At 45.6% G+C, this 21,526-nt stretch overlaps 1 protein-coding gene and 1 non-coding gene across 4 annotated transcripts; one reads left to right on the forward strand and one right to left on the reverse strand.

Annotated features, from left to right (window-relative positions):
• Positions 1-2,988: 2,988 nt before the first annotated feature.
• On the forward strand, positions 2,989-17,855 carry CMPK2 (cytidine/uridine monophosphate kinase 2). Of its 3 annotated transcripts, none has more exons than XM_057558700.1 (5): positions 2,989-3,826; positions 5,214-5,328; positions 6,264-6,465; positions 12,849-13,082; positions 16,184-17,855. In XM_057558700.1, the coding sequence occupies exons 1-5, from the start codon at positions 3,152-3,154 to the stop codon at positions 16,299-16,301; spliced, it is 1,344 nt and encodes a 447-aa protein (XP_057414683.1). In that variant the 5' UTR covers positions 2,989-3,151; the 3' UTR covers positions 16,302-17,855. The 3 variants fall into 3 exon arrangements, with proteins under 3 accessions (XP_057414683.1, XP_057414685.1, XP_057414684.1); XM_057558702.1 differs by having other exon boundaries at positions 12,849-12,888; XM_057558701.1 differs by lacking the exon at positions 12,849-13,082.
• A 3,171-nt stretch (positions 17,856-21,026) lies between these two features.
• On the reverse strand, positions 21,027-21,130 carry LOC114235708 (U6 spliceosomal RNA). Its single transcript, XR_003621818.1, has one exon. It is a non-coding gene; the product is annotated as a U6 spliceosomal RNA (small nuclear RNA).
• Positions 21,131-21,526: the final 396 nt, after the last annotated feature.

The raw sequence follows: 21,526 nt of genomic DNA on the forward strand, positions 1-21,526 counted from the left end.
TTAGTGAGAAAATCAGCTCCACAATATGATAGTGTACCCTTCAAATCAGAAGCCCACAACCCAGAGGTCTGGCCCCCAGAGCGGTTTTAGGCAGTGCCAGCTGGTCTCTAGAGGCCAGAGCCTGGCCATGGAAGGGATCCCTTAGCCCGCTGGGCTAACGCAGGCGGGCAGAGACGGTTGGACTCAGGGCAGACTGGGGGCCCCCCAGTGGGGAGAGGCCCTGGGCCGCAGGTGGGGCCAGAGGGGATGTGGAGGGGCCTCCCTGGACCCCAGACTCCCGGCTGGAGCCCCTCGGCTCCTCGGTGGGGTTGGATGTGCTGGTTTGACGGGATCTTGGCCTCGGTGCGAGGGGTGGGGTGTAGGGCCCACTGTCAGGGGCGCGTTCCCCGTCAGGCAGTACGTGTGCGTGTGGGGTGGCGTGGAACTGAAACTGTTCAGTGATGTCTCCTGGGGGCGGGGTGGAGGAGAGTCACGGGGCTCAACCCCTCTGGTCACGGGGGGACACTTGGCGAGGTCCAGTGATGGCCTGGTACCCTCATCAAAGAGAGGTGGTGAGGTTGGGCCCTTTTCTGTTGTGCTTGGTGAGGGACAGGGCGGTCCTGAGTCAGCAGACTTTGTCGCCTGTGAGAGTTCGGGCTCTGGGCCCACGTCCCTGGCAGCTCCCTTGCTTTGCCGAGCGGTGGGAAAGCAGCAGACTGCAGACGTGCCCATACAGCGATGTGCAAAAACGGACAGTGGCGGGATCCGGCTCACAGGCCGGAGTTTGCCAGGCCCTGGTCTAGAGCAGCAGTTTCCAAAATTACCCATCTTGCGATGCTAACGAGCTTTTCTTTTATCTATTAGTTTTTCCTATGTTAGTAATTAAATGCAGAAGCACTTATTTGTTGAAAAATAATAAGCTTGTTACAGGTTAATAATATTTATGCAAGAAATAACTTTTCTGTATCAAAAAAGTTCAGTGGAAAAAAAAAAATCAGAAGCCCACAGACATGCCCAAAAGAACTTTTATGAACCAGAAACTGATGGCTTATGTAATGGGGGTTTACCTGTTTCTTGATAAAGCAATTACTTATAAAACTTGTCCAGTGCTTCTCGGAACCTTCATCAACTACCTTCCTGGGATTTGGATTATAGAATCATCACTCTTTCCTGGTTTTATTTTGATAAATCTTATTTTCCAAGTTCATTATTTATTTTGTGATGTTTGGATTTATTGATGTAGAATTGTATGCAATATTCTCTTTTTGTGTCCTTTGTAACCGGTGGTTCTTTCCTCTTTTGTATTACTATTATGCTGACTTCATTTTCTTTTTATCCACTTGAATGGTCTACCTAGAAGCATATCTGTTTAAGTACGTTTTCAAAAACCAATCTCTTTTTCAAAATAAATGTTATTTTTTCATTTTATTATTTATTAATTACAACATTTATATTAGTTAATTCTCCCTTTCTGCTTTTTTTTCCCTATGAGCAGAATGATTAGAATATTTCATGTTTTCCTGGTTGATGTTGTTAGTGCTGAAGACTCTGGCTTTTTAAATGAATAAAGTCGTGCTATTCATTCATTCAAGGACCTCTTTCAAGTGTCTTTCCAGGCCCAGCTTCTTTCCTCCACACCCACTGGGTAGGTTACTACAGGCAAGTTTATGCAATCTAAACATGCACCCAAGCTGGGTCCATCAGATTCTCTGTCCTAAGAATTTGAAATTGGAGCTCAAAAATATGACAGAGGTTTTTTTTCTCTTTATGAATGAAGACATTGTATCGTCAATCTTCGACTCCCAGTTAACATTGACCGAGACCAGATCCTGCAGTGTCACTAATTTCACAGTCTCCTGGTAGGCAGGAGGGTGAGTGAAAATGGAGAGGAAAATTTAAATTAAGAGTGGATATGATTGGGGGTGGGGTGGGGTCATGGAAAAAAGGTCAAGAAAGGCTCATGGGAGGATGCAATCCTGTCCTAAAGAACAAAAAGGACTTTGTTCTTTTCCTATTTTCTTATGTTCCACACAGGTGACAACATCTCTGCTCCCTAAATGTCCAAAAGTCAAATTGCTCATAGAGAATAAAAATGATCCTGTTCTCAAAGAGCTAAAAAAATCTTAATCTCAGAATTATTCCTTGCCTGTTAACCATACTTCAACCACATATCTGTAATAGTTCATGTCTATCAAAAAGGGGTTTTCTTTCAGAATTAAACTTAATCCCACGCTAAATGCACATAATTAATAATTGATTAAATCGTAACTACATGCTTTCTGTTCATCTAATGTTTTCCATCTTTGTTTCAATTCTAACTTTTGGGTCTGCTGGACAATCATTTTCAAAGATACCAGTCAATGAGTAAAAACAAAATAAAACATCCAAATAATCTTGTCAATGCTGCTTCACTATACAAAGGCAGCAACACATCCGACGCCGGCCGCTGGCGGATAAGGCGCTTCCAGGCCATCACGCTGCTGTCTCATTGGAGCTGCGTGCACGACTTTAATTTGGCATTTGGAAGGCAACTTAGAGGTGCCAGTCTGGGGATACTTCTCAGTTTGAGAGTCAGCTAAAGGAGGGGTTAATTGCAAAAGAGGGGAAAGCGTGTGCAAAGCGGGGTGAAAACGCTCCAGCGGCTCCCAGGCCTGGAGTCCGGGCGCGGGCGGGGAGGGCGCTCGGGGCGCAGGGCTGGGGTCGCGAGCGGCCGCGTCTGCGGGGCCCGCAAGGCGAGCCCAGATGAGGAGTCGGCGGTACCCGAGAGCGAGCAAGAGCCGGTGAGCGTGGTGGCGCAGGGGAGACACACACACACACACACAGGGGAGATACACACACACACACACAAGCACCGAGGAATTATTCAAACGGGGCCTGGCGCCCCCTGCCCGCTCCCCATCGATCGCAGCGCGGGTCCCCATCGGCGGCAGCGTGCGGCCCGGCCCCTGCGGGCGTCCCCTCCCGGCGGCCGCCGGCTCCCGGCGCGATCTCGCGGCGAGGCGGAGGCAGAGGCGGAGGCGGAGGCGGAGGCCGAGGCCGGGGAGGGCGCCCCATCCAGGGCCCCGCCCGCTTCCCGCAGCCGCCGCCGCTTCGCTTTCGCTTTTCCCCGCGGCGCCGCCCGCCGAGTCCCGGGTTTCGCTTTCGACGCGCGGGGCGGGACCGGGAGGCGCCCATGGTCTTCGGCCGCCGCCCGCCCGCCCCACTGCTGCTCGCGCGCTTCTCGGGGCTGCGGCGCGGGGCCTGCGGTCGGGCCATGGCGCCGCCGCGCTGCTTCGCGCTGGAGCTGCCCGGCTGCACACTGGCTCACTTCGCAGTGGGCGACGAGGCCCCGGACGCGCGCCCCGACCCCGGCGTGGCCGCGCTCCTGGGCCCCCCGGGCCGCAGCTACTCTCTGAGCGTGCCGGAGGCCGGGGGCGCGGGCTGCGCGGCCCGGGTGCGCGCGGCCCGGCTGCACCAGCGCTTGCTGCACCAGCTGCGGCGCGGCCCCTTCCGGAGGTGCCAGCTGCGCCGGCTGCTGTGCTACCGCCCGGGCGGCGGGGCGGGGGGCCTGCAGCACGGCTTCCTGCTCCGCGACCCCCGCGACAGCCCCGACACCCGGAGCGCGCTGCTGGCGCTGCTGGACGCCTGCCCGGAGGCCCCGCGCCCGAGCCTGGCCGAGTTCTCCGGCGACCCGCTCTGCCGGCTGTGGCAGCTCCCGTGGGAACGGCGGGACGGCCAGGGGTGGCGGCAGCTGGGCCGCGAGCGCGTCGTGCCCGTGCCGGAGCCCGCGCTGCACCCGGTGGTGCCGGACCTGCCCAGCGCCGGGGTCTTCCCCCACCGGGAGGCCGCCCGCGCCGTTCTGGAGGCGGTAAGAGTTGGGTCCCTTGCCAGCGCTCAGGGTGGATCCCCCAGGCCAGGGAAGCGGACACCACCGTGCGCTCTCCGCGGGGCTGGCCTGTGCAGACCTCCCTTTGCCGGGGAGTTGCTTTACTCCCGAACGCAAATATGGTGGTGAAGGTGGCCGGTGGGCCAGCCTCTGTTTAGACACCGTGGCTCTTTCCAGATTCTTGCTCGCCAGGGACCCCCAACCCCATGGGGGAAACTGACATCCCAACAGGAGCGGCGCGGCTCCCGCGCTGGCGGTGCCCGAGGAGGGGGCGGGCGGGTGGCGCTGGGTACGGGGAAAACAATGCCTTCTTGGAAGTGATGACCCTCTTCTGGGAGGTCGGGGTGTAGAGCAAGGGCATGAGCTTGGGGGTTTAAGAAACTTAGATTAAGCGGTGCCTGCTTGCTTACTGGCTGCCACCCAGACACTCGGCTACTCCGTGTTGCTTGGTGCCTTTTCATCTGTAAAATACCTGCCTTGCCGTGTTAGGACCGGGAGGTGCTCGGTGCGGGACAGCGAAGATTCTGCCTGAGCGCGGCCTGGGCAGGTCCCTAGGCTGGGCTATGGGTCCTAGATACCTTGTATGAGCCTTGGGATAGCATCTCCGAGTGCTTAAGATTGCAAGACCTGGGTTTGAATCCAAACTCTGGCATTTATTACCTGTGTCACTTGCAGTAAGTTTATTAAACATTCTTCTTTGCCTTGGTTTCCCTGATCCGTAGATGGGGTTAATAACAGTAACACACAGGGTTATCTTCAACAGTGGCCAAGTTAGTACTGTGAAAGCACTTAGACTATTGCCTTGCTCAGAGTAAGCACGTTAGAAGAAGATACATGTCTGCGCCTCTCTGTAGAGGTGCTGTGAGTTCACATGAGGTCATGCACAGTTCAAAACCTGGAATCCCCCGGAGACCCTGCCCTACCAGCTTGGTGATTGCAGTTCCTGCCCCTCTTCTGAGCCCCCAAGAGCTTAGGAAAGGACAGGATGCTGATTGCTTTCTTTGGAGCCTACAGCGTGGCTGATTTCCCACATTTGTGACACACAGGGCCCATGGTTCTACTGTCGCTACGTGACACTGCTCTGCAGTTATGCATATTTTCTGTCCTTCCTTCTCTGGGGGAAGCTGGTCCATGAGAGTTGCAGGCTGGGTGATGCCGACAGTTATGGCCTTTTTGAGCCTCAGCTATGCAGTACGAAATAAAGCAATCCAGCCCTTTCTCGGGTTCACGATACTTCACATTTTGGCCTGGTGCCAAACATAGCTTATGCCTTATTAGTGTGTGTGTGCAGTCTTCTTCTCAGCAATTAGATAGAGCTTCTGCCGAGGCCCCGTTGCTTTGCTGCTGATGCACGGACATTGTTTTACAGTGTACATCCTTCATTCCTGAAGCCCGGGCTGTGCTGGACCTGGTTGACCAGTGCCCAGAGCAGGTCCAGAAGGGCAAGTTCCCCGTTATTGTCATTGAAGGCCTGGATGCCACAGGTAAGAGAATATTACCTTCCAGTTACAGGCAATGGGTCGTAGGAATAGACAATTCTTGACACACAAAACTTTATACAGGGTTCAATTCATAAGCCTCCTGTGAGCCTCTGTCGTGTGCCAGGCACGGAGCAAGGCTGGCCTGGGACACAAAGATGGATAACTTCCGTTATCCATCCCCGTAAAGTGGGGGGAGCCTCAGGTGCTCCGGTGAACATGGGAGGGCACTGGGTACAGCCTCAGTGTGGGAGATGAGGGGCAGTCACGGTCCGGGAGACCTTGGAAGGATGGATCCTGGACTGAGCTTTCAGTAGGACAGGAGTTGGTTGGGTGAGGAAGGCGGGAGAGAACCTCCAGACAGAAGAAACGGCAGGGTGGAGTTGGGGACTTGAACCGGCCAGGTGTGTCCAGGAACTGCAGGCAGTGCAGAGGCCCCTGTGGAAACAAAGTGTGGACGAACTAGGGAGTGGAGGGCAGAAGCCTTTGGAGCTGCCAAATAGGCGTCAGAGTACAGAGGGCGTGCCCACACTTAGTCCAACACACGACAGCAGGAAAAGGGTGGCTGCAAGGGCCACAGGGAATACCCAAGGGCAGCGTGGATCTGGGAGAACCCCAGGGTCACGTGGTTCCCTGTGAGTCTCCTTCCTGTGTCAGGTGAGGCGTGATGGGAGGAGGGAGTTCCTGGAAGCTGATAGCAGAGTTTATCACTAGTTTGTAAACGAGATGACCATTTGCTTTTTTCTTTCAAGCATTCTCACACCGAACAGGAATCCTGAATTCCCAAGGGTTGGCAACGTTTTGTAAAGAATTGTACTATTTAATCAACTCTTTCTGGTTACAGGTGGAAAGAATGTCTTTGCTCGGACATTAATGTTAACTTTTGGGAGTGATACGGTGGCCATGGTTAAGATGTGCTGCATTTTGTATCCGACCTGCAGGTAAAACCACTGTGACCCAGTCAGTTTCAGATTCACTCAAGGCTGTTCTCTTGAAGTCACCACCCTCTTGCATCAGCCAGTGGAGGAAAGTCTTTGATGATGAACCAACTATCATTAGAAGAGCTTTTTACTCTTTGGGCAATTATATCGTGGCTTCTGAAATAGCTAAAGAATCTACCAAATCGCCTGTGATTGTAGACAGGTGGGTATAAAGATGCATTGAATTCGACATTTTCTTCCTAACCTATGAGTAGTGTGTGTGTGGGTGTGTGTGTGTGTGTGTGTGTGTGTGTGTGTGTACATATACATGCAAGTACACAATAGTGTTTAAGACAAAGTGTATTATGATAATAACAGGAATAATGTCTATGATTTATTAATCACACCATTGGCTGGCATTTTGCTAAAGACATTATACATACTATACTAACATCTGGAACAACTACTACACGGATACTAAAATTACTGATGAGAAACACGGGTCTTAGAAAAGTTAGGTAACTTGCCAAAGTGACAGAGCTAGAAATAGCATATGGGGGATATTAACAAAAGTCTCTGCTTCACAAATCAAGCTTTCAGTGGTTCATTTGTTTATTGGCTTATTCAACAAACACATATTGGGCATCTACCATTTGCCAAAGACAGTTCTCAATTTAGAGGATTCGGTGGTGAATGAGCTAGGCAGTGCCCTGCTTCATGGAGCAAGCATTCTGTTGAAGGAGAAGGTAATAATCAAGCATATAGATACATAAGGTAATATCAGAGAGTGATAAATACTATAAAGAGATCAAGGTTGTGTAGTGGAGGATGGCTAACCCCCCACTAGATGTGATTTAGGAAGGCCTGCGTGAGGGGGTACCATTGGTCTGAGCTCTGAATGACCAAAGAGAGACACACCTGAAAATCCTGGAGTAAAGCTTTGTGGGAGAGGGGTCAGCAAGAGCAAAGTGTAGAGACGGGAAGATGTGAACACATTCCAGGGCTAGAAACAGGCCATTGTTGAGGAAAACATGTGGATGAGGGGCTGCTTTCTGGATGGATAAAAAGGCAGAGACAGGCTTCCCTGGTGGCGCAGTGGTTGAGAATCTGCCTGCCAATGCAGGGAACACGGGTTCGAGCCCTGGTCTGGGAATATCCCATGTGCCGCGGAGCAACTAGGCCCGTGAGCCACAATTACTGAGCCTGCGCGTCTGGAGCCTGTGCTCCACAACAGGAGAGGCCGCGACGGTGAGAGGCCCGCGCACTGTGATGAAGAGTGGCCCCCGCTTGCCGCAACTAGAGAAAGCCCTTGCACAGAAACGAAGACCCAACACAGTCAAAAATAAAATAAATAAATAAAAAATAAAAATAAAGGAATTCCTTTAAAAAAAAAAAAAGGCAGAGACAGGTCATCAGGGTCTGTGGCTGTGATAAAGAATGTGGATTTTATTCTGAGTGCAGAGGGGGGCCTTTGGGAAGTTTCAGATAATGGAGTGACTGAAGCTGAGTTATATTTTGAAATTTCATATATAAGAAATAGCTTAAAAGTGCTACAAAAATGGACAAAGGGAACGGCAAGCAAGTCCTACTAGGAATGGAAATTCAAACGACGATGAGAGCCCGTTTTACTCTCATCAGGTTAGTGAGAACTCATTAGAAAAGTCTGAAAGCCCAGAGTTGGAGATGATGTAGATTGATAGAAACTCACGTGGTGCTGGTGGGAGTGGGCACCTGTAGGGTGACTTGGGGAGCAATTTGAGAAGATTGCTTCCACTTCCTGAAGAAATACAGAGTTTGTTTCAGCTTTGTTCATAATACTGAAAAACTTGAAAAACCAAAGGCATCAGCAGAAGAAAGGGTAAAGTAATACTGGCATATATTTATAACATGGAGCACCAAACAGCCATATGCTCTCGTAGGATGCATCAGTGTGCCTAAGTTACAAAACTATAATTTCAAAGGAAAGAAATCAACTTGCAGAAAGATGTTCAGTAGAACACATGCAAAATAATACAAAACATAATACCAAAAAAAGGGATGGAAAGATGTTGAACACCAAATTTAGGAGAGTGCTGTCCCCTGGGAAAGAGAGAGAAATGCAGTTGGTGGGGAGTACTCAAGGGCTTCAGTTGCAGCTGGATTCGTCCTTGATGTTACTCCAGTGTACATCTTGTTCTTGCTGCAGTTTTACTTATTTGTGGAAAGATGAGGAGTTGCATTGAAGTCTGACAAGTGTTCAGGGAAGAGCACTCATTATAAATGGAAATCTCGAGGAATTTTAAAAAGTGAACACGTTCAAGTACCACCTGCACCCAGATCGTGACTTAGAACCTTACTCCACCCTGTAAATCCTTCCCTCCCAGTCACGACCCATCCTTCCGCCAGTGGGAACCACGACCCTGACTCCGTCGCTGTAGATTAGTTCTGCTTGTTCCTGAACTGTCTCTACAGGCAGATAGACATTGACTGCTATTTGCATCTGCCTTCCTTCACGCCACCTGTGAGAATCGTCCCTGTTGCCGTGACCATTCTTTTACACAACTTTAGTGCCCATGTGTGTTACCAAACCAGGTTCGACGTTCCCCAAGCCAAACACTGAGATTCTCGTTTGCAGCAGAGAAAGGGTTCATTCACAAGGCCGCCAAGCAAGGAGACGGCAGAATACATCTCAAATCTGCCTTCCCCAAAGCAAGGGGCTTGATATTTATGGGATGAAGAAGCAGAGTGGTCTGAGGCGTGGGAAGCCTGGGGAAAGGTGACTGGAACTAAGAAAAAGTGTGTGGTGGTGGGGAAGATGAAAACCGTAAAAATTAGTTAGAAGGCCTTTGCTGTCATCTAAGCTATAATGCCAGTGGGTACTCTTAACTTTGGGGATGGCAAGATAGTGATTTCAAAGTTGGCAAGTTACAAGGAATCCTAGACAAGGGTAAGACATTGCTTTCCTTTGTGGGACTTCTTCACCTGTGGGATGTTTTCACCCTATTGTTAAAGTCCCTGGATTTACCATATTTATATATATATATATATTTGTTAGTCTCTCTTTATTTCAAGGAGATAGACTAGGCTTTTCCTAATAAAGTGTGACTTCATAAGGCACATTATTTCCTAAGATGTCCAAAAATCCTGGGGCAGTACTGGCTTCTGCATGTAGGTAGACACTTATTCTCTGCATCCTGTTTCCTAATCTGTTCAATGATGATATTCTTTATCCCTTCCCTGCTGACCAGAATTTGAAAAAGAACAGATACATGTATATGTATAACTGAATCACCATGCTGTACACCTGAAACTAACACAACGTTGTTAATCAACTATACTCCAATACAGAATAAAAATTAAAAGACTTGTGATGAATATCCAGTGAGTTGATGCAGGTGGACATGCTTTGAAAACAGCAAATTGCTATAAATATATAAGGCATTATTATATAAGTGATGTATAATGTGTCAACAGATTGCATTTGATTTGAACTAATGTGGTTTCCCTGATGGCAGGAATGGAGAATACTAAATAATGAGTCTGAAATTGATGGCCAGAGGGTATGATTATTTAAAACGAGCAGCAGTGTTGTCAGTGAGAGAACTCTGGCTTTGCAAAACAGGGCTCCCATTCTTCCCCGATTTTTCTTCTTTATGTCTGTGAATTGTCTGCAATTTTGTTTCTTTAAAGAGATAATGCTAGATCACCTTGTCAGATGAGAAGAAAAGAGCAGTTATTTGTTGTCTGGGTGGGTTTTGTTCATGTTTAAAGATTTTAAGGAAATCCATTTTAGACAACACCATCATCTGGCTGAAAAAAGAAGGGAGACGGAGTAATTTTTGATTGTGACTGCGGTTAAGGTTGGCAACTTAATCACCCTCATTACCTTTAAAAATCTTCTTGCTGATGGTTTTTCTACAATAAAGAAGGCTTTTTACATTTAGATGATATCAGCCTCTGTATTCATAGCTAAGTATTTAGTTCAGTGAACACGGAGCATGTGTAAAATGCAGCGCAAATTGTAGTTTTGTTGCCAAGAAGAAGAAAACCTGGACCTGCTTGGGTTTATTCTGCTTGGGTTTATTCAGCTTGGGAGACAAGACGTATCTGGTGGAGAAGGTGAAAGTACAAGTTTGTAAGTGATTAAAAGTCTGGTAGGTGATACATAGGAATGGCCCCAGGCAGAATTCAAGGCGCTAGCAGCTACACTGGCCACGCTTTTGGAGGTGGAAAAGGGCTTTGAAGAATGAATGATATTAGAATTGATCAGCCCCCAAATTAATTTTTTACCTTTGTTCTTTTCAGTATTTTCTGTATTGTATTATCATAATTTGAAATCATGCAGCTTTAGTGTCCAATAAGAATTAAATATTGCCTTATAATGACAGTGTGATACATTTCTTTTTTGAATTTTATTTTTTTTTTATACAGCAGGTTCCTATTAGTTATCCATTTTATACATATTAGTGTATATATGTCAATCCCAATCTCCCAATTCAAGTGTGATACATTTTTAAAAAGGACTTGACTATTTTTGTAAAAGCTATGGGAGGAAAACAAAGCTTTCATGATTTTCATTTTCCAGAAGAGGAATTTGAGACTTACCAATGTACACAAAGCAAGTAGGTGGCAGAGAGTAAAACAATACACAGCTTGGATAACACTCTGCATTTATTTTGTAGATAAAGGACCAGTATGTCCTTTTCACTGTGAAAAGCAGTTCAAATCTAAAGTGATTAAGAATTTTAAAACAGTACAGGCAGTAAATTGAAAATACAGACAAGGGTGGGGCCATGGGTGCCTCTCAACATTGGGATGTTTATAATTGTTTCATAAATGTTTTTGTAGGTGATAGTCCTTTGATACTGGATTTGGAGTTTTGCATTTCGTCACTTAAAATTGGAATATGACACGAACAGGGCAAGAGTATAATAAACTATGCCAATCAATGAAATAATTCTAATTCATTCATTCCTACATCCAAAAAACATAATTAGTTGCATACCTATTGTGTGCCAGATGCTGGTTTCAGATTTTGGAATCCAGAGATGACTAAAAAATGAATTATCTAATGGAGGAGATGAAAGAGATAAACTTGTACACAACTGGCTCTAATTTAGAATAAGTCCTTCAGTAGAGCTGAGTATGAAGGGCATTGAGAGCCCAGAGGAGGAAACAGTGAATTCTGCTGGGGGCTTCCTCTGCGTGGCGTGCAGAAGGAAGAGGAGGCACTTTGCTGCCTGAGACCCTCACTCCAGCTGGAGGAAAAGTGTGAAGACAGACCCCCATGAAAGAGTGTGCCTGGGTCCACATTGTGAAGGTATCTGTGTCTTAGATGGAGGCTGAATGTTTTCTGGCAGGTGGTAGAAAGCCATTGGGCTTTTTGAAAGAGCGGGCTGATTTGATTTTCTTTGATGGTTGTGATATTCTTTTCCTCTCCTCAAAGCATTTTTTTTAAGATCAGCCGGTCAAGAGTGACCGCCTTCACTCAGGGAGGACATTCACAGAGTTTCAGAGATTTTATCTGGGTTTATTTCTCTTCCTGATCCATGCAGATGCAATTAGATGACTGGAGAGCTGGGAAAGACAAAGGCCTCCTATCCAGGGTTCCTAGAATGTGAATTTCATCAGCAAGTCCAATTTTTTTATTTTTTATTTATTTATTTTTAAAATCGAAGTCGATTTACAATGTTGTGTTAATGTTTGCTGTACAGCAAAGTGATGCAGTTATATACATATGTATTTACATTCTTTTTTTATATTCTTTTCCATTATGGTTTACCACAGGATATTGAATATAGTTCCCTGTGCTATACAGTAGGATCTTGTTGTTTATCCACCCTATATATAATAGTTTGCATCTGCTAATCCCAAACTCCCACTCCATCCCTCCCCCACTCCGCCCCCTTGGCAACCACCAGTCAGTTCTCTGTGTCTGTGAGTCTGTTTCTGTTTTGTAGATAGGTTCATTTGTGTCATATTTTAGATTCCACATATAAGTGATGTTGTATGGTATTTGTCTTTCTCTTTCTGAGTTACTTCGCTTAGTATGATAATCTCTATTTGCATCCATGTTGCTGCAAATGGCATTATTTCATTCTTTTTTATGGCTGAGTAGTATTCCATTGTACATATGTACCACATCTTCTTTATCTACTCCTCTGTTGTTGGACATTTAGGTTGTTTCCATGTCTTGTCAGCAAGTTCAGTTTTAAAACATGTAGGAACTGAATGGGCCTGCAGATTTTTGTTTGGCCAAGATACAGCATTAAATACCAGTGGACTACCGAACAAATCTACCATCCCATGCCAACCTTCCATCACAAAAGAAAGCATCCTGCAGGGCCAAGGCAACAGAGTAGTCTCACAATACATGCAGTTTTAACTGAGTAAATGGAGCTCTGGGTGGTGTGCACTAGATTCTTTTTGTGGTTGTTGATTTTAACTTAGTTTTACATTTTATAAATACTTTAAAAAATAAGATTTAGTTTTACCTCTTTAATGTGTACGGTACTAGGACAAGTTCAGCAGAGCCATCCCTGGGTTCAGCGTCCGCAGCAGCTGGTTTTCAGGTGCTCCCTTGACTTCCTCTGCGGACGGGGAGCTCACTACCCCTTTCCTTCTCAGGTACTGGCACAGCACGGCTACCTACACCATAGCCACCGAGGTAAGTGGGGGCCTCCAGCACCTGCCCCCTGCCCGTCACCCTATATACCAGTGGCCCAGGGACCTGCTCAAACCCGACCTGGTCCTGCTGCTTACCGTGAGTCCCGAGGACAGGATGCAGAGGATCGAGGGCCGGGGCATGGAGAGGACCAAGGAGGAGGCTGAGCTGGAGGCCAACAGCATATTTCGTCAAAAGTAGGTGTCCCGATGCCATGTGAGGGGCAGGGGTCCCTGACTGTGGCGACGATCCAGAAACAGCACTGACTCTGGTAAAGTGCAGGACATGACACGGTTCCCGTTTTCCAACCTGAGAGGCAGTGTCCTCCAAGTTAGATTCACTGCTTTCAGTGGGATTGTTCCATGGGGCCACTGCGTGGTGGGTTTGTAGCCACAGGATATCTGACTGGGGATCAGACCTCCTTCCTAGTCTTTCTAGCCCTGGCTGTGCCGGCACCGGCCGTGAACCTGAGTGAGACAATACACCTTTCTGGGTCATCGTAACAGAATGGTCACGAGCACCGTCTGACGGCCTCGCAGTGACTTTTACCTGTGAGGGGCTCACCGTGTGTCAGGCATTTTACTTCTGAGGCTCTGTAACCCTTGCAAGGACAATGTTAGCTGTACTTCACAGTTTATAAAACTGAGGCTCAAAGGATTAAGTGATTTGTCTACACCTTGCATATCTACTGAGTAGTAGAATTGGGATTAAACTCAAGACCTTTCTGATTTTAAGGCAGTGCTTTCATTTTCATTAGAAAGCTGTGAACACAATAGCAGGAGTGTCTGGACCATCTTACTGCTTCTCAGGCTGACTAAATCACTTCTGTAGGACTGGTTTGAAAAGCCAAAACAGAATTGTTTATATAAATAAACAATGATAGCACTGTTATCCTAACTTAATGCTGTTATAAATAATTAACCACTCAGCTGTGTGCAGAGAAACCATGTCAAAGAATTGACTGGTTGGTATTAATTCAGTTAAACTTCACGACAAACTTGCAGGGAAGGCATTATTTCCGTCCTCACTTCGCAGATGAGGAAACGGAGGCACAGATGGGAAAGAAATGTGGCATGTTCTCCTAGCTGGTAGGTGGTGAGGCAGAGCTATGGCCCCAGACCATTGTCGACTAAAAAAATATTCACAGCCTAAAAGTTGAGAGTTCTGTTATTTGGCGGGAATTTTTAGGACTTCAGGCCCGGGAGGCAGCATATGAAGTAACCCTGAGAGAACTGCTCGGAGGAGGTGACAGGAGAGCTAGAACACATAAGAGTTTTGCTACAAAGGACAGGTAGTCTGAACGTCAAAAGATTATCGTTAATGAAAGAAAACCAGGTAAGTCAAGTTAAGGAATTTAGCATTTTTCTGTGTATTGGGAAGATGCAAGGGTCTGGGCTCACCGAAATCATTCCTTTGAAACGCACCTCAGCTGTCTGGGGCCAGTGTCCTGTGTTTTCACACCCTGAGTTTCCTCAGGGCTCACCTTAGGGAGTGGCTGCAGTCCGATGGCTGCTAGATGGCCGGTATTCTTTGTTTCCTTCCTGAGTTCCCTCAGGGCTCACCAGCTCACCATCCGTGGTGGCTGCAATCGCTGATGGCTGTGACATCCTTTGTTTACTGATAATGGCAGGAAATATTCCATTTCTCACCATCTACTCTGAGCACTTTTTTTTTTTTTAATAATTTTTATTGGAGTATGGTTGATTTACAATGTTGTCTTAGTTTCTGCTGTACAGCAAACTGAATCAGTTATACATATACATATATCCACTCTTTTTTTAGATTCTGTTCCCATATAGGTCATTACAGAGCATTGAGTAGAGTTCCCTGTGCTATACAGTAGGCTCTTATTAATTATCTGTTTTATATATAGTAGTGTATATATGTCAATCCCAATCTCCCAGTTTATCCCTCCCACCCCTTACCCACTGGTAACTCTAAGTTTCTTTTCTACATCTGTGAGTCTATTTCTGTTTTGTAAGTAGGTTCATTTGTACCATTATTTTTAGATTCCACATAGAAGCGATATCATATGGTATTTGTCTCTCTCTGTCTGACTTACTGCACTCAGTGTGACAATCTCTAGGTCCATCCATGTCGCTGCAAATGGCATTGTTTCGTTCTTTTATATGGCTGAGTCCGGGTGCTTGTTTTAACCACAAAGCTCTAGAGCTTTGGTCATATAATCTGAAACCGTGCGCCGCAGATTGGGATTTGAACCCAAGAGGCCGGGACGCGAACCCAGCCAAAACCCACAGTTTTCCAACTGAGATCACACACCTGGTTTCAGTAGTTAATGAAGCTCAGGTTCTTGATGTCTCATCACAGAAAGAATTCAGTGAGAGACAAAGTGATGGGTAAGAAGTGGATTTATTTAGAGAGAAGTGCACTCCACAGTCAAACTGTGGGCCATCTCAGAAGGTGAGAAAGGCACCAGGATATGGGGTTGTCAGTTTTTATAGGGCTGGGTAATTTCATAGGCTGAGTGGGAGGATTATTCCACCTATTTCAGGAGGGGGCGGGGATTTCCAGGAACTGGGCCACCACCCACTTTTTGATCCTTATGGTAGACTTTGGAACTGTCATGGCGCCTGTGGGTGTGTCATTTAGCTTGCTGATTTGTCACAGTGAGCGTATACTGAGGTCTAGTGGAAGTTGACTTGTCCGCCATCTTGGGCCCATTTGGTTCTACTCAGTTTATGTCATGTCCTCGGGCTATGTCATTCTTTCAGAGGCTGTGCCCTGCCCAATTCCCTCCTGTTTCAAGTCAACCCCAGCTATTCTGTACACACCAAGGCTAGCTAACACTGGAAAGAGAGAGAGAATTCTAGTGCAATTGTAGAAGACTCCTAAGTGAAAACAATGTATATGCCAAGGACCTCTGGCTTGTGTGAAATCCTTCAGGGCGCAGACTCTTGAGAAATTTGCCATTGGGCAACTTGGTTAATCTCTTTGAGCCTTTGCTCCTTTCTCTGCAAAATGGGGGTGGGTGACATTGATTCTCCTCCTGAAGTTACTCTGAATATGAAATGAGAAGACCATGCAGGACGCTAATGCTTGGCAGATAAAAGGTTTTGAGTAAATGCAAGCTATTAAACATTATTATTAATTTCTCATTTGTTAAACTAAATGTATCGAATGTCTCCTGTATGCAAAGCGAGTTGCCTGGGGGGCGGAAGTGCGATAAACCAGATGGGGACCTGGCTTCAAGCTGTCTGTATTATGGTAGGAAAATAACATTTGCGTAAAGAGCCGAGTTAACAAATGGGCCAACACTTTTCATTCTGCCTGTCTCCAGGGTAGAAGTGTCCTACCAGCGGATGGAGAACCCTGGCTGCCACGTGGTTGATGCCAGCCCTTCAAGAGAAAAGGTCCTCCAGATGGTGTTAAGCGAGATCCAAAATAATTGTAATTAATTGTAGTTCCTCTGGGCCAGGAGACACATTTTACTAGATTTGATGTTGTTTGATACATCTAAGCCCACGACTGGTTATGCAGTTTTCCCAGATTTCAGCTGCATGAGCTTGTCGTGTGGCAGAAGGTGGGACATTTCGATTTTACCTAAACCACTGTTCTCACTTCTACCCGATGGACCCATCGGGACTGAGATGGGGCACATTCCAGTGAGAGACGGTGATCGCTTTCTGCCAAGTATAACAAACGTTTTCTTGGAACAGATTTTTAACTGCACCCCTACCAAATCCTTCCAAGGTGTGTCTCCCCTAGAAAGCATGAGGTGGACAGAAGCAACCAAGAAGACCTTCCAGATCAACAGAAGCTCCTCCAGCCTCTCCCACGCCTGCACTGCCGGCTCCCGGGTGAGATCTTGAGGATGTGCTCGGAGCTGGTTTCCTCCCAGTCCAGCCACACTCCGTCTTTGTGAGCTCAGCCCTGATTCTTAGAGCCGACCACTCCCGAAGAACGTGTCCGTGTGTCCCGGCTGTTGGAAGACCCTCCCACAGACCCATCTTGTGCGTGGGGGACACTGACCAAGAAGGCATCTGACTTGTGTCTGAGGCTTACAGCCCCTGAGAGGCCAACCCAAGATGCTCTGAATACAAACACACCAACAACAGTCCTTGGATTCTGTTCTGCTTATTTACTTTCCTCTTCTTTCCTCTGAAAACATGGCTTTGGATAGAATGAGTGTTTTGCACTGAAGTAGATGCATTAAAGTTAGCGAATCCAGCAACGTACTTATACTGCTGTTTACGTCTTGTTTGTCCTCGGTGTAGGGGCTGTGCTTTACTGATCAGAATTGAAGCCAAGAAGCTGGACGCAATGCTTGTTGTGTGTTTTCATCAGACAGATTTAATTTGTCTTACTGAGGAAGCACAGTGGATCTTGGAATGGGATTTCTCAGTGAATTATCTTGCACTTGAATGTCTTATGATTACACATGAAATCAGCATTGAGATCTGTTTGACTAGAAAAAAAAAAAGCTGAGAAAAGAGGAAACAATAGTTATGGGGCCTTGGATGAGTCATTGAACATCATGTAATTTGATCTAAAAAGTGATAGCGATTCTTCATTTGTCTTAAGGCGTTGACTGAACCAGGTGATTACTTAAAATTCCTTCCAGTTCTAAGATAGATTGAATCTGTGAATTATTTTAGGGGAATGTCTCAAGAAGACATTTCCCCCAAATAATTAAATTTATGGCATTAACAGGTTTATCACATGGACTCTTAAATTATAATAAAGTTTATATTGACTCTGTTATATTATTTTTCAAAACAACTATAGGTAGTTTATACATAATATATGTACATATGTAAAGATGTAATTTCAGTTGAAAATATTTTTTAAAGCTGATAAATTGCATTTGGGTTCTTTAAGATGTGATATCTAATTATGCTATTGGTGTTATTCACTTTAAACATTTTGAAAAGTTTATGCTGGCAGCCTAGAAACACAAACATTTAATGCTTTCTTTATGTCTCTTGCCAATGAATAAACTTGCTGTGATTTTCTAACCTATGCTGTTGTCACAGTGTGTGTTGGTTTTTCTGAAGGGGCTCCCCAATGAGGCTTTTGTACAGGAGGGGATTTGGGGTTAAAGAAGTGAAAAGGTGTGAATTTGTGGTCAAAGTGCTTTCAGAGGAAGAGGAGGGCATTTTTGTTTTGTTTTAAATGTCATTTCAAGAAAGTGCAGTTCCTTCCTCATTGCAGGTATTAAAGGGATTTTCTTCCCTAATCCAATAAGAAATAATTCTTCGTACACTTGCTTCTATACACTGTAATAGGGATAAGATTACTGAGTATGAGAACAGATAGCGCCTCCTACCCAGAAACCGACGACAAGGCATCATTTGCTTGGCTTTGTTTCATTACCAGGTGTGTTTCTGTTCCTGTAATAGACCTTTAGTGTCCCAAATATTTATTCTTCATCTTTTCCACAGCCATAGAACTTTGAGCCCGACACGTGGCTGCCAAGAATTATGAGTTCATTTCCAAGGCTCCCTTACAGCTGGAGTGGCCAAGTGACCACCTACAGGTTCTTCCTGTGAGCAGTAGGGACATCAGGAATGTCAGGGGGAGGGTGTCCCCCTCTCCTTTTAACCTGCTTGGTACTCAGCGATGGTGGTGAGGCATTTGGGGACCGAGTGATGAGGGTGGCACTATGCAGATGGAGATTGGGGACGACCTTCACTTAGGAAAAGTCAATAAGGAATGGGTATGGAAGTGTCTGGAGTTCCATCCTAGAGGGCGTGTCCACCTGGGGACACAGCTTCTGTGCACAAAGCTCAATATCCACCTTCTCCATTTGCTTCCCCTTTCAGTGGCAGGTGTCTGGGTTTTTTGCTCATTTTGTTTGTTCCATTTTCTACAGTAGAATCCCCCTTTTTGCTGACTCTTCTCTCTGTGAAATGTCTCTCTTTTCTAGAAGCAATTGTGAAGCATCTTAAAAATGTTTAGACCCTGGTATCTTTTTGGAATATATACCGAGGAAATGATCAGTGATGCACATAGAAATGTTTTATCATATCTGCATAATGTGCTTCATAATGTACAGACAGATAACACCTTGTTTTGTTGCCCTTTGCCTTACTGAGCTTCACAGTACAGTTATTTACAAATTGAAAGTCGGAGGCAACCCTGCGTTGAGCAAATCCATCGGCACCATTTTTCCAACAGAATTTGCTCACTTTGTGTCTCTGTGTCATGTTTTGGTAATTCTCACAGTACGTTGAACTTTTTCATTATTATTATATTTGTTTTGGTGATCTGTAATCAGTGATCTTTGAGTTTATTATTGTCATTGTTTTGGGATGCCACAAACCACACCCACATAAGACAGTGAACTTAATCAGTAAATGTTGTGTCTGATGTGATTACTCCACTCACTGGCCTTTCCCTCATCTCTCTCCCGTACCTTGGGCCTCCCTATTGCCTGAGACACAAAATTATTGAAATCAGGCCAGTTAATAACCTTGCAATGGCCTCTTAAGTGTTCAAGTGAAAGGAAGAGTTGCATGTCTCTCACTTTAAATCAAAATTTAGAAAGGATTAAGCTTAGTGAGGAAGCCATGTCAAAAGGCCAAAATAGGTCAAAATCTAGGCCTCTTGTACCAAACAGCCAAGTTGTGAATGCAAAAACAGAAAAGTTCTTGAAGGAAATTAAAAGTGCTACTCCAGTGAACACATGAAGGATAAGAAAGCAAAACAGCTGTCTTGCCGATATGGAGACAGTGTGAGTGGTCTGGATGGAAGATCAAACCAGCCACAACCTTCCCTTGAACCAAAGCCTAATCCAGAGCAAGGCCCTAACTCTCTTCAATTCCATGAAGGCTGAGAGAGGTGAGGAAGGTGCAGAAGAACATTTTGGAGCTAGCAGAGGTTGGTTCATGAGGTTTAAGGGAAGAAGCCGTCTCCATAACATAAAAGTGCAAAGTGAAGCAGCAAGTGCTGATGTAGAAGCTGCAGCAAGTTATCCAGAAGATCTAACTAAGATAATTCATGACAGCGGCTATATGAAACAACAGATCTTCAATGTAGATGAAACAGCCTTATATTGAAAGAAGATGCCATCTAGGACTTTCATCGCTGGAGAGGAGAAGTCAATGCCTGGCTTCAAAACTCCAAAGGGCAGGCTGACTCTTTTTAGGGGCTAATGCAGTTGGTGACTTGAAGTTGAAGCCAATATTCATTTACCATTCTGAAAATCCCAGGGCCCTTAAGAATTATGCTAAATCTACTCTGCCTGTGCTCTGTAAATGGAACAACAAAGCCTAGATAACAGATCATCTGTTTACTGAATATTTTAAGCCTACTGTTGAGATCTACTGCTCAGGAAAAAAAAAAATCTTTCCAAATACTACTGCTGGGAATTCCCTGGCAGTCCAGTGGTTAAGACACAGTGCTTTCACTGCTGTGGGCCCAGGTTCAGTCCCTGGTCGGGGAACTACGATCCCATAAGCCACGTGGCTCAGCCAAAAAAATAAAATAAAATAAAACAAAATTTCTGCTCATTGACAGTAAATCTGGTTATCCAAAGAGCTCTGATGGAGCTGTGCAATGAGGTGAATGTTGTTGTCATGCCTGCTAACACAACATCTATTCTGCAGCCCATGGATCAAGGAGACTTTCAAGTTTTATTATTTATTTATTTATTTATTAACATCTTTTTGAGGTATAATTGCTTTACAATGGTGTGTTAGTTTCTGCTTTATAACAAAGTGAATCAGTTATACATATACATATGTCCCCATATCTCCTCCCTCTCGTGTCTCCCTCCCACCCTCCCTATCCCACCCCTCTAGGTGGTCACAAAGCACCGAGCTGATCTCCCTGTGCTATGCAGCTGCTTCCCACTAGCTATCTACTTTACGTTTGGTAGTGTATATATGTCCATGCCACTCTCTCACTTTGTCCCAGCTTACCCTTCCCCCTCCCCGTATCCTCAAGTCCATTCTCTAGTAGGTCTGCGTCTTTATTCCTGTCTTGCCCCTAGGTTCTTCATGACCATTTTTTTTTTTTAGATTCCGCATAAATGTGTTAGCATACGGTGTTTGTTTTTCTCTTTCTGACTTACTTCACTCTGTATGACAGACTCTAGGTCCATCCACCTCACTACAAATAACTCAATTTCGTTTCTTTTTATGGCTGAGTAATATTCCATTGTATATCTGTGCCACACCAAAAATATGGAGCACTTCACGAATTTGCATGTCATCCTTGCGCAGGGGCCATGCTAATCTCTGTATCGTTCCAATTTTAGTATATGTGCTGCCGAAGAGAGCACAAGTCTTATTATTTAAGGAATACATTTCATAAGGCTATAGCTGCCATAGACAGTGATTTCTCTGATGGATATGGGCAAAGTAAACTGAAAACCTTCTGGAAAGAACTCACCATTCTAGATGCCATTAAGAACATTCATGAGTAATGGGAAGAGGCCAAAATATCCACATTCACAGGGGTTTGGAAGAAGTTGGTTCCAACCCGCATGGATGACTTTGAGGGGTTTAGGACTTCAGGGGAGGAAGGATCTTAGGATGTGGTGGAAACAGCAAGAGAACTAGAATTAGAAGTGGGGCCTGAGGATGGGACTGAATTGCTACAATCTCATGGTAGAACCTGGATGGATGAAGAGCTACTTCTATTGGTGGGCAAAGAAAGTGTTTTTTTGAGATGGACT

This window comes from Balaenoptera acutorostrata, chromosome 12 (assembly GCF_949987535.1).
Source record: "Balaenoptera acutorostrata chromosome 12, mBalAcu1.1, whole genome shotgun sequence".
Classification (NCBI taxonomy): domain Eukaryota; kingdom Metazoa; phylum Chordata; class Mammalia; order Artiodactyla; family Balaenopteridae; genus Balaenoptera; species Balaenoptera acutorostrata.

Coding starts and splice junctions, on each gene's coding strand:
- CMPK2 (XM_057558700.1), top strand. CDS start 3,152: ATGGTCTTCGGCCGCCGCCCGCCCGCCCCACTGCTGCTCGCGCGCTTC. Junction 5,329..6,263: donor TGAAGGCCTGGATGCCACAG/GTAAGAGAATAT, acceptor TCCGACCTGCAG/GTAAAACCACTGTGACCCAG. Junction 13,083..16,183: donor AACAGCATATTTCGTCAAAA/GTAGGTGTCCCG, acceptor GCCTGTCTCCAG/GGTAGAAGTGTCCTACCAGC.